General features: G+C 43.2%; 1 protein-coding gene across 1 annotated transcript in view; it reads left to right on the top strand.

Annotated features, from left to right (window-relative positions):
* itpr2 (inositol 1,4,5-trisphosphate receptor, type 2) overlaps positions 1-12,682 on the top strand; it is a 55,276-nt gene that overhangs the window by 13,778 nt on the left and 28,816 nt on the right. The window contains exons 14-37 of the mRNA XM_041037490.1: positions 16-157; positions 421-579; positions 1,273-1,445; positions 1,688-1,807; positions 2,060-2,242; positions 2,422-2,673; positions 2,773-2,920; positions 3,081-3,228; positions 4,024-4,208; positions 4,309-4,432; positions 4,534-4,591; positions 4,698-4,863; positions 5,193-5,360; positions 5,873-5,959; positions 6,054-6,179; positions 6,309-6,431; positions 6,711-6,911; positions 7,058-7,309; positions 7,462-7,587; positions 7,800-7,928; positions 8,269-8,389; positions 8,647-8,828; positions 8,978-9,120; positions 9,682-9,790. Of these exons, the coding sequence (XP_040893424.1) occupies positions 16-157; positions 421-579; positions 1,273-1,445; positions 1,688-1,807; positions 2,060-2,242; positions 2,422-2,673; positions 2,773-2,920; positions 3,081-3,228; positions 4,024-4,208; positions 4,309-4,432; positions 4,534-4,591; positions 4,698-4,863; positions 5,193-5,360; positions 5,873-5,959; positions 6,054-6,179; positions 6,309-6,431; positions 6,711-6,911; positions 7,058-7,309; positions 7,462-7,587; positions 7,800-7,928; positions 8,269-8,389; positions 8,647-8,828; positions 8,978-9,120; positions 9,682-9,790 (3,625 nt within the window). The remainder of the gene's footprint in view (positions 1-15; positions 158-420; positions 580-1,272; positions 1,446-1,687; positions 1,808-2,059; positions 2,243-2,421; positions 2,674-2,772; positions 2,921-3,080; positions 3,229-4,023; positions 4,209-4,308; positions 4,433-4,533; positions 4,592-4,697; positions 4,864-5,192; positions 5,361-5,872; positions 5,960-6,053; positions 6,180-6,308; positions 6,432-6,710; positions 6,912-7,057; positions 7,310-7,461; positions 7,588-7,799; positions 7,929-8,268; positions 8,390-8,646; positions 8,829-8,977; positions 9,121-9,681; positions 9,791-12,682) is intronic.

Genomic DNA, 12,682 nt, shown 5'->3' with positions numbered 1-12,682 from the left:
TCATATATATTTCAGGTTTGTGACTAAGCTCCTGGAGGACCTGGTTTTCTTTGTGTGTGTGGTACCAAACAACGGGCAGGATGTTTTATCTGTGGTCACCTCTACACCCAACCGCGAGAGGCAGAAACTCATGAGGGAACAGAACATCCTTGCACAGGTCAGCACAAATGCAAACACAAACTTGCGCGCACACTTACACAATATTGGAACATAATGCAGATTAATCTGAAGTGTAACAGAAGAACTGAGAGTGATACCCAGAACACATCTTAACTGTATTAGATTTCCATTAGTGAGATATTTTACAGTAGCTACAGCTTAGCTTCAAGAAGTGAATTTATTGAAGCATTTTCTTGCTATTGTAGTCTGTAGATCCTCAGTTGGTTCTTAATCACGGTGTCCGGGTTTCTGTTCCTCCAGATCTTTGGCATCCTGAAGGCACCATTCACCGATCTGGGCGATGGTCCGATGCTGCGGTTGGAGGATCTGGGAGACCAGCGCTATGCTCACTTCAAGTACATGTTGAGTCTCTGCTACAGGGTGCTACGACATTCCCAGCAGGACTATCGCAAGAACCAGGCATGTTCTTGTATTCTAACCCAGAGTGTTTGTTGAGTTGTCATCAGGCTCATTAATATGGGCACTATCAGCAGGATGCAGGATAGTCTGACCTAGGCTAGGCTTTTAACTGTAATCTTATCAGCGTGGTCTCAGTATCTGTTAGTCAGTCTGGGAAAATCTGTGCAGTGTCCACAGCTGCTGTAATGACAGTCGATTTCATTTCATTAAAAATGAAATATTTTAGGTTTTTTTTGTTCTCATCATGCACAGTAGCAAGTAATTGTACAACCTCTCTTGAGCTTTTGATAAGTTTTAAGTGTGCTTTTCATTATTTTTTGACATTTTATAAGCTAAATGATTAATCAGAAGTCAGTAGATTAATTGATTGAACCCTCACCCTTGATGAAAATAAGCAGCTCTTGACTAACCACAAACAGCTCCGGCTGAGCTACTCAGTGTCAGGCTGTCGATGTAACAGGCAGCTTTCAGGTATGTGGGTAGCTTCATGATTGTGAATCATCGTGTATTTTGGAAAGTTATCTTGTTCAACAAGTCTGATAATCTGTCTGATAATTCTGATCATTTTTAAACAAACACAAATTAGATGCAGCGATTCAGCACATCTTTATTCTTGTGCGTCACTTTTTCTCTCAACTTCACTACCATGTACACAGTAAGTGTTTAAAACCATGTGTGTCTTGTTCTACACAGGAATATATAGCCAAAAAGTTCTCAATCATGCAGTCCCAGATTGGGTATGAGATCCTGGCCGAGGACACAATCACTGCCCTGCTGCACAACAACCGCAAACTGCTGGAAAAACACATCACAGCCAGAGAGATCGAAACGTTTGTCAGCCTGCTGAGGCGCAACAGAGAGCCCAGGTCAGACATGTACACCTCCCAGAGATTAGATGACACACAGGAACAATTTGACAAAAGAAAATACAGAACAAACCTGACCTGCAAGAAAATTAGTAGTCATGCGTAATATTTCGGTCGCAACTGGTTAATTTTGAAATGCAGGGACTGAACACAATCACAGGAACACAGGGAAATGCAGAATAATGTTTCTGTGCTGAAACTTTTGTTAAGCATGGTGATTCATGTCTGGTCTGCTCTTCCAGATTCTTGGATTATCTCTCCGATCTCTGTGTGTCCAACAAGACTGCCATCCCCGTCACACAGGAGCTTATCTGTAAATTTATGCTGAACCCCACCAATGCAGACATCCTCATCCAGACCAAGTGAGTCACACCCTGTGCTATCTGTATTTGAAAGATCCTAGTTGATCCTGTCATATTTCACTCGTTCATTTTTAAAACATGTTTAAACATGCACATACTCTCTCCATGTGAGATTGCTGTTTCCTCCAGTGTGCCTCTTGTGAAAGAGATATTTTCAGCAGCAGCTCTACGTCAAAATGTTATGTGTGCAGTTCTGTCTAGTAACTGCTTTATGTCGCACTCTCTCCCTCGCCGTGCTTCCTCAACCCCTAGACTAATCGCCAACACAGAGAACACCCTGGAGTCCTCTCTGCTGCAGGAGGAGGTGGAGGAGGAGGAGGTTTGGCTCTACTGGATTGACAGCCACAAGGAGCCTCACGGCAAATCCATCCGCCACCTGGCCCAGGATGCTAAGGGCAACCACAAGATGGATGTAGACATCATCACCTATTACAGGTGACGGAGACACACTTAAGTTTAGTTCCGCCAACACGCTAAAGTTTCTTTCCCCACAAACACAAAAATAGCTGAGACAAGCAAGCGAAAGCTAGTGTTTCCCCCCTTCTCTTCCATGTCCAGTCTTCTAAACAGAAATCCCACATTTTCTCTCTCCATGTCCTTCACCTCCTCTGCAGATACCAGCTGAACCTGTTTGCTAAAATGTGTCTGGACCGTCAGTACCTAGCCATCAACCAGATCTCCTGTCAGTTACCTGTGGATCTGATCCTTCGCTGCATGTTCGATGATTGTTTGCCCTACAACCTCAGAGCGTCCTTCTGCCGCCTCATGCTGCATATGCATGTGGACCGTGACCCACAGGAGTCTGTGGTGCCTGTACGATACGCTCGCCTCTGGACCGAGATCCCCTCCAAAATCACCATCCATGAGTGAGCGTCTACGTTTGTGATTATGTCTGTGATAGTACTTTGTATGATACTTTGAGAGTTGCCTCATGCTGAATGTGATGTTTTTTTTTGTTTCAACAGGTTTGAGTATGAGTCCACTGACAGCTCAAGAGAGGAGATGAAGAGGAAGTTTGCTCCCACTATGGAGTTTGTGGAAGAATACCTCAAAGATGTGGTCAGCCAGCATTTTCCATTTGGGGATAAAGACAAGAATGAACTCACACTGGAGGTAAAACTAACTCAACATGGTGAATATTGTATATTTTTCAGATATGATTAGAGTACTTTCATCCACATTTTTTTCACGTGGTTGTACTGCATTCATGTATTTTTATGTGCCAATGTAAAGATCCTGATCATGATGTGCTTGATTTACTTCTCTCTCCCAGGTGGTGAATCTGGCTCGTAACCTGGTTTACTTTGGTTTCTATAGCTTTAGTGAGCTGCTTCGTCTAACACGCACCCTGCTGGCCATCCTGGATATTGTCCAGCACCCACTCACCCTCATGAACAAGCTCAACAAGAGCCCAGAGGCTGGTCAGTGCAGTTACACAGTTTAAATGCATTATTTCATTGCTTTGGTCAACTAAGGTTTGCTTTTTATGCAGCACTTTAATCAAGAGAAAGTTTAAAGCTGATGAGTAAAACTGTGTTTTGTTTTTTCCTTATTTAAGGGAATAAGAAAACTGAAAAGAGATGAGGGCGTTCCATAATTTGGGGAGAGATAATTAAAAAGAAACAACTATTTCAGCTTGAAATTATGACCAAAGTTGAGACTGAGTCTACTTTGAGTGAAGGGTAGACAAGAGTGCAGTGTCCGTAGTCCTCAGGTGTCGAGACAGGAAGTACAGATACAGCAGTGTATGTAGGAGGAAGGCTAATTCATAAAAGCTTTATGATTTTTAATTCAACTGTGTAAGCAATAGTGAGCTAGCGTAGAGAGAAAAGAATTGGAGTAGCTGTCCTGCTTTTTTTTTTTTTTTTAAATAGTGTTTTAGGCCAGATAAAGAAAATATGAAGTTACAGAAATAGACACGTTGATATGTGGATAAAGATGATCTGTTCTTGTGATTCACAATAGATTGCAACTGGATTGACAAAATATAAGTGGACAAAGTGGTAAATAAAAATAGTCGTTAGGTTTAATGGACTTAAAGAAAAACAGAAAATGTTCTGAGTCATCTGGTACTTGATGTCTTAAGGGCATTTGTTTTAGCATGTATGATACACATAGTCAAACTTTTACAGGCTTGTAAATAACTTTATGATGATAGCCTTTACACACACACACACACACAAAGTACAATGTGTGAAGATGAATGTTTTCTTCAGGCAATAATGTCCTGCGAACGATCCATGGCGTTGGGGAAATGATGACTCAGATGGTGATGAGTCGAGGTGTGCCGCACAGCCTCCCTGACACTCCCTCCCTGCGCTACAGTAAAGGACACTTCCTGCCGGACAATGAGGACGTCATGGTGATGGACACCAAGCTAAAGATCATTGAGATCCTGCAGGTAAGCGCCACCTACTGGATGCACATGCCACAATTTAACATTTTTCACCTATCTTGCAAGTGAGAGACTTTATTTTTGTGCCTTCTTTCTTCCTGTTTAGTTCATCCTGAGTGTGAGGTTGGATTACAGGATCACGTACCTGTTGTCCATCTACAAGAAAGAGTTTGGGGACAAGACCATAACTGACACCTCTGTCTCAGTGGCTGATATGCCTCTAGTGACACGTAAGACTTTATTCTCTCTCAATGTAAATACTGAAGCTCGTGTTTAGTGCTGCAGCCTGACATACTTAATTTACCTGTTGTTCACTTTATTTTGTCTTTAGCTTCTGAACCAGACATAGATGAGATTGCAACCAAAGCAGAGAGCATGTTTGCAGGAGGGTAGGTGATGTGATGCTTGTTTACTGACTCCCAGTGTTTTAATACACTCTCGAACACTCACCACAGGAACTTTTCTAAATGTAAGTATTCATTTGTGTGATTTCAGCTCAGAGTTAAGTGCAGTGGAGCTGGACGATGAGGGTGGCCGTACTTTTTTGAGGGTTCTGATCCATCTCATCATGCAAGATTACCCCCCACTGGTGTCTGGCTCTCTGCAACTCATCTTCAAACACTTTAGCCAGAGAGCTGAGGTGCTGCAGGCCTTCAAACAGGTAGCGACATAGCAATTGCACTCAAGCATTTGGTACTTGATAAGCTGACAGACTGTGGCATCAGGCCCTTACTGAGTTAAGTGATTTTTTGTCATGGTTGATGTGATCGTTTTGGATTAGGAGGGTTCTCCAAAGGGCCAAACAGCAGAGAGCTTCCTCTGCTGGAATCTAGAGCTGCACAAGCTCCCATTTTAACAACATGCTGACTTTACAAAGCGGTGCACTGAGACTTCTTGGCAGAGATTTGCTTTCACACATGTTTGTTCTTTAAATATCTCTGCGTCTGGTTTATTTCTCATCCTGTGTGTGTATGTCTGTGTATTTTCCAGGTCCAGCTGCTGGTGTCAGAGCAGGATGTAGAGAACTACAAGCAGATCAAGACAGACCTGGACCAGTTGCGTCTGACTGTTGAGAAGTCAGAGCTGTGGGTGGAGAAGAGTGGTGTCTACACCAGTGAAGACCTAGGGGTCAGGCAGGGCAAAGAACAGAACATTGAGGTGATATATCATCATTTACCATGCTATAATGGTATCCAGCATCTAAAAACAAAGTTTAACATGTGTGACTATTTTTGTGTGACGTTTAGAGCTCTACAGGAAGTTACTATTCTTTTCCACATCCCATCAATCATTCAGCTGCACGGTGAACGGCTTCTTTGTTTGTTGTTATTGTTAATCAAGTTTGGTGGAAAGCAAACAGTGCAGACTGTTTTGTTATGTAGCTTAGTACTTAGAAATAAAGAATGATAATGTCGGTCAGAACAGGAAGCTCCTGCTGAATCGGTTTTTATTAGCCAAGCCAGTGACTTGTATTGTGTTGATAACATTTTTCTTACTTTTATTGTTTTAGAAAAGTAATGATCATGATCAGAGCAGATATTTTTCCCACCACTGTGTGACAAATGCCAATAATTAGAGACAGGAAATAGTGGTTATTTGCTGAAGACAAACCTTCTGTGGGGTGAACATGACTAGAGGTATGTTTTCTCTTCATTCTTGTATTTTGCCAGGAGGTTGTTCTGAGTCCAGTACAGGATGGTGATAATAAACCTCAGATTGACAGCAACAAGGCAAATAACTATAACATCGTCAAAGAGGTGAGCTCCATGTCTTTATTTCCAGGTAATTCTTGTTAGATGACTTTTTTTTTATGTTGCGGATCTATAAAATATTTGTCTGTCCCCTCTTTAGATCTTACTGCGGCTTAGTAAGCTGTGTTTTCCCAGTAAGAAGAGTCGTGTGCAGCAGCAGAGGTTGCTGAAGAACATGGGAGCCCATACTGTGGTGCTAGATCTGCTGCAGATCCCCTATGAGAAGGTGAGTGACAAGTGGAATGAGCCAATGTTGGTGTGAAATCTTTCTGTAACATGGTTTCTTGACGTCTTTCTGTCTGACTGTCTCGCTGATCATCTTTTCTTTTATTTGCTTGGCTCTACCTTTGCACAGAGTGACGAGAAGATGAACGAAATCATGACCCTGGCGCATACATTTCTGCAGAATTTCTGCAGAGGGAATCCTCAGAACCAAGTTCTGCTACACAAACACCTTAACCTCTTCCTCACTCCAGGGGTATGTTGATATGACCATGCTGAACTTGTTGACATGCTTTACTTTTATGGTAGAGCACAGGCTACAGTAGCATGAGCATAATTAGTCTATAGTAAAAAATGCAAGGTCTAAAACAATAGCAAAAAAAGTGATATGATGTCCTAGTTTTTGTTTTATAAGCAAGGACAGTTTTCTTTGTTGTCTTTTTTTTTTTTTTGTTACACAAATGAATCAGTATTCTGTTTGTGTGAAAGTGATCTTTGTTAAATACTGAATCCTGGCTCCTGTTTGTTTCACCAGCTGCTGGAAGCTGAGACAATGCGTCACATCTTTATGAACAACTACCAGCTGTGCAATGAAATCAGTGACCGTGTGGTTCATCACTTTGTCCACTGCATTGAAACGCACGGAAAACACGTTCTGTACCTCAAGTTTCTGCAGACCATTGTGAAAGCTGATGGGAAGTATGTGAAGAAATGTCAGGACAAAGTCATGACGGAGGTGGGATTTTTATTTTTATTTTTTGGTGACATTAATGCATTTGTTAGTATAACTGTTCATGTTTAATATGTAATGGTGATTGTGGCAGGACCTCATGTAGACCCTGCATTTACCTCTTCTCTTTTGGTTCCTGTTTGTGTGTGCAGCTGGTGAATGGAGGTGAGGACGTGCTGGTGTTCTACAACGACCGCTCTTCGTTCCCAGAGTTGCTGCAGATGATGGGCTCTGAGCGGGAGCGGACAGATGAAGACGGAGCTCTGGCATATCACAACACGCTTGTGGAGCTGCTGGCTGCCTGCACCGAGGGCAAGAACGTCTACACTGAACTGAAATGCAACTCTCTGCTGCCACTGGATGACATAGTCAAAGTTGTCACTGATGTCAACTGTATACCAGAGGTACTAGCCAGATAGTTTTACCAGAAAATGGTAACGATGACTAATATAATTTTGTGAAAACTTTTTAAACATCTTTTGAGTACAATTTAAAGCTGTATGTTTTATCTGAAAGTAACCCAGCATCACATTTCTTTTTTTTTTTTATCCCCCAGGTGAAAACTGCTTATGTGAACTTTGTGAATCACTGCTATGTGGACACAGAGGTCGAAATGAAGGAGATCTACACCTCCAACCATATCTGGAAGCTATTTGACAACTTCCTGGTGGACATGTCCAGTGTAAGGCTCTGTCAGATTGAAAGGTCACACATGTATGCCTGATCCTTTCCTAATGAGGCAGTGTATGTGTCAAGATACATGAGGGCTTCCTTAGAGGGCTTACTTTCCTGCTGAATCTATTCACAAACTGCATGTGCAGAGAAAATAATAGAGATGTGTTGTGAGGATTAGCCTATTCAGAAACATTTCTCTGTTTAATTTTTGCATTTAAGGTGTGCAACACGACCACGGACCGTAACCATGCAGATCAGGCCATGGAGAAATATGTGACAGAGACAGTGATGGCCATTGTCAAGGGATTCTTCAGTTCACCTTTCTCTGTCAACCACTCCAACCTGCAGGTATTGTTTTCCAACCATGACAACCAGCTGAAATGTGCCCACAGAGGGAGGCTCATTCATGGCACATCCAAATCCTTTGCCAAGTTGTAGCTACTTTACAGTAAAAAGTATTTGACGCTGCCTCCTTCACTGCACCTTCGCCTGGGACCATCTTGTTTCATTGCAGACATTTGTAGCTAGAGCAGCTGCTTGAGGTGTTTCACACTGAAGTCTGTATAAATGTCTCCAATCAGAGACAATACTGACGTGTTCCCATCAGGATCATCTCTTTCTATTTCTCCACTTATGCCCATAAAAAAAACAAAAACAAAAGCTCCTGTTGTCTTTTTCCTTTTCCCAGACAAACCAGTCTGTCTTCATCAAGCTGCTCCAGTCGTCTTTCAGGATCTACAACTGCACCTGGATCAACTCAACTCAGAAGGCTAATATTGAGAGCTGTATCAAAACACTGGCTGATGTGGGTGAGTGTAGCTGCTCCGCTCTTCAGCCTTAATGGAAAAAGAGGCATTTAAATACTTTTGAACTATATTATTAAGAGTAAATAAATAAGTTTTTTACATGTTTGTGTCACAGTGTAAGCACAAGCTACACACTACTGTTGACAACTGAGAAGCTCTAATGGATCATTTGGGGTTTGGGTGCCTGAGCTTCGTTTGCTGCCCGAGCAGAAAAAACATAAACTCACACTGACATGTAACCCTTCATGTTTGTCCCCCAGCTAAGGCACGGGCCATAGCCATCCCGGTGGACCTGGACAGTCAGGTCAACACTTTGTCTCTCAAGGTCCACAGCAACATGGTGCAGCGTGCAGCCAAGGACTGGAGGATCTCTGCCCGCACACGACCACGCAAGGAGCCCCTTGGTGGCCCTGACTACAAGAACATCATTGAGAAGTTGCAGGTGCACAGACTGATACAAGCCTAAGAGTCTTCAGCCACTCAAGTGGCTGTACACACATTTGTATATGCTCTTCAGCGGTATCCGTAACTCCAGGACAGCATTGGATTGAGCCTTTGTGTGTGTGTGTGTGTGTGTGTGTGTGTGTACAGGGGGTTGTGTCCTGTCTGGAGGAGCAGTTCAGCCCGAAGGTTCAGGCCGAATTTTCTGTGCTGGTGGATGTTCTTCACAGCCCTGAGCTGCTGTTTCCAGAGGCTGCTCGGTTACGCTGTGAGAGCGGAGCTTTCATGTCCAAGTGAGTCTCTGTCCATAAGCTGTGTATAGAACAAAGAACACGTCTTCCTTTCTTGAAGGCCTGGAGGCCACATTTTAAAGTGTCGGTCTGACTACAGGGAAGACTAGCAACATGTCTGATGTAGTGGTTTGATGAATTGGGATATTTGAGAGAAGTTGCTGATAGCTGTTGTTTTTGGCTGATATTCAATACTTGCTAAGTTAAAGATTGGCATGTCAAAGAACAATAAGTAATTATTTGGCTGGATGAAAAATCTGGTATTAAGCAAAAACTTCTGTTATACTCATTCAGTAGGACGGAAGGGTTTGGAAAAGATTTTAAAGTGAAGTAATTAAAAAATTAGTTTGATACATGTTCAGACCTCCAGGGGAGCTGTTTCCCTGCTGCTGCTGCTGCTGCTGGTGTTGTGTTTGCAGCTGTCTGATCTCTCTGTAGAACAGAAAAGGAAATTTCACCTGTGAGGTGATCAATAACATATTGCTTTGTTTTTACTTCTGAGTCAGTGACTGCATTAACAGGAGTCCATGGTAAATGATAGAGCACTTCTTATCACTCTGACAGGCTGATAAAACACACCAAGAAGCTGATGGATAAAGAGGAGAAGCTGTGTATCAAGATCCTGCAGACGCTCAGAGAGATGCTGGACAAGAAGGAATGCTTTCAGGAGTCTGTGAGTACTTGACCCTGCTTGAGGATGGATGTCACTGAGACATGGTTTCATCAAATGATGTGTCACTTTATAAAATTTCTGGATTCTACAAGAAATTTGGCATTAGTTTCTCAAACTCTCACTGTTACATAAAAGCACATGAATTAGGTGAAATCATTCAAAAGTTTGCAGTGGGTTTAGCCCTGTATTCCTGTGCCAGCAGTGCTCTGCTCCTATCAGCAGTGCAGTGTAGTCCTTGTTTTCTCCCAGGTCTGTCGGCCCAGAGCCCAGACTCCCCTTCATCAGTATGCTGTGGGCCTTTCTATGTTACATAAGGCGGGGAGGCACTTGAGGACACACTCACACTGAGAGGGAGAATAGGAGGGAGGAAGTAAGTAAGGGGAGGAGGAGGAGGAGGAGTGCAGGGGGGCGAGGGGGGCAAGCACTGAACAAACAAATCAATACTGCAGCGAGTTGGGGGTGCAGGAACCTGTCTCCTGCTGCACCCCCTCTCAGCCAGAGGCCTGGAAAGCAAATGACAAGAGTTGGTAGAGGAGACTTAAGGTGGTGGCTGCGTGTATGTATGTTTGTGCGCACCAGAGGGGTGGAGGGCCAAAGTACAAGACAGGCATGTCTGTAATCACCTTTAGAAGGTTTTTGGAGAGTTTGCTCCAGCTGTGCGGTGAGAGGAGGTGACGCTGTGCAATTCACTCAACACAAAATGTGCTACTCCGGTCAAGACTTCAATCAGTGTACATAAGAAAATCTTACTGAGAAGACAACAGCTCCAAAGAATTGCTTCATTGTTCGGCATCGCTTGGTGTTCAGTTTATTGTGCTAAACATTGTCCTGAAATAAACTGTGAGAAAGCATGTGTTACTGTCCTCTGACCATGTGGGATTTCATGCAGATATGATTATTTTTGGCTGACAGTGCTGTCCTACTAAAGGCTTTTTTTTTTGTTGCATCACTTATTAGAATAGAATGTATGTGTGTGCCTTTACCCTCTCTCTCACTCAGTGTAACTGCATTAGTAATACTGTCAAGACCATCCTTCTCAATATAGTACATGCCAGCCAGTGTCACTTACAGCTGCTTGAGGAGTCAGAGTTTTGTTTTCCCTATTTGAATTTGCATCTGGTGTCAGTCAGCCAAGATGTTTTTCAAAAGGCAAATGATTCAACAGTTGTGTGGAAGAAGATCAGAGGAATTCAAAGTGGAAAAACAGTCACTTTTTAAAAGCGGCTCGGCGCACTCGAGAAGCCAGACAGTGCGGTAACGATATGTGAAATGTCAGTTTGTGTAGGTGTGCGTGAGTGTGCTCAAGCATGTATTTGTGGCCTCTCTTTGTCATATCCCTGTAGCCCTGAGCGTGGAGCTGCAGCCTCACTGCACAGGAGAGAGAGAGGGAGAGACAGAGACAGACAGAGAGAGAGAGAGAGAAAGAGGGAGAGAGAAAACGATTGATGGAAATAATGAGAGAAGGGAGAGGCAGACAGACAAAAACAGAAGGAGAGAGAGAGAGAGACAGAGTGACAGCATAGGCAGCAGAGGTTGGTGGCTCCCCTGGGGTGCAATTGGTGGGTGGAGGAGAGTGAGAGAAAGAGATGGAGGGAGAGTGATCGAGGGAGGGAGGGAGGGAAGGAGGGAGCGAGCAAGCGAGGCAGCCATGTGAGGAGCCATGTGAGTGGAAGGGAAAAAAAAAAGTGGGCAGCGGCTACAGGGTGAGGGATTGGAGAGAAGCAGAGTCTGCTCAGTCCATGAGGAGACAGGGCAGGGGGTGCGCTTACGTAACAGCCTGCAGTGGTGAGCCAGCGTCACGTGGACCATCACGTTCTCCCTCCCTTCTTCCCTCCTTACTCTCACTCTTCTGTCCACTCGCTGCCTCTCTCTTCCTCCTTTGCCCCCTCCATGCTTTGTCTCAATCTATCGCATTCTGTCTGCCTGCCCGAATTATTTTCTCTATCTCTCTCCCCTCTTGTCCCACCCAAACCCTGCTCTCGGTTTTCCTGGGTCATGCCCGGGGTGCTGGTCGGGTACAAGCAGGGACAGGATCTACAGCAGCCACTGTATAGAGATTTGTTGGTTCCTATTTCTGCACTTCACTTGTTTTGGCTCAGACAAGGGAAGTTCAGTAAATGTGTGTGCACCCACTTGCCCTCAAGATGTCTTGGGTGTGGGAGGGTTTTTAGGGAAGAAAAGACTTGAAGGAATGTTTCATGCACACTAACTGTGTATTCTGAAGCTATATTCAATGATTACATTTGAGGAAATGTAATATTTCTTTAAAATGCCCTGCTAGACTTTTATTTTTAATTTTATCTCATCTTGTGCATTTTGTTTATTAAAGGATAAGGCTAACATTGTTCTGTACTTTTCCTGTTGCCAACAAAAAACCAAGGCCAACAATGTGTTAGTCCGTCTGTTTCTGACATCCACACACTGACTATTAGACTCAACTACAAAGCATATTGTCGCCACAGAAGACTTAAATCTCTAAAAACTGATCACTAATATATATAGTTTTTTTTTTTTCAACTTTTGATTTTTTTTTTCTAAAAAGCTGGGTACTATAGTTTTTAGTACGCATCACTCCAACAGGAGTGAATATATAATTTGTTGGGGACTGTTTTCATGCAGAGTATTTACAGCAGTATGTCTGTACAGTAGGACTGACTCAAAATAAACTACAGTTCCCAAGTTCATTGTAATGAAGGAACATGTCAGCCAGTGGAGTAGTGTGGCTCAGTTATCTGTTTTTAAAACTTTTTGGACAACAATGCAGGTCTGTTTTACAGAGGAATAAGATACACGAGGCTTGTTTGTTAGTAGGGTCAGTTCATTGTTGGTTTGGTCATTTCATGGGATTTGTTGACAATAAGAAAAATAAAAAACTATCCTTTAACACGATGG

Source organism: Toxotes jaculatrix, chromosome 5 (assembly GCF_017976425.1).
Source record: "Toxotes jaculatrix isolate fToxJac2 chromosome 5, fToxJac2.pri, whole genome shotgun sequence".
Classification (NCBI taxonomy): domain Eukaryota; kingdom Metazoa; phylum Chordata; class Actinopteri; family Toxotidae; genus Toxotes; species Toxotes jaculatrix.
Note: the sequence above shows the minus strand (reverse complement) of the source record. Positions and strands in the feature narration are given on the sequence as shown.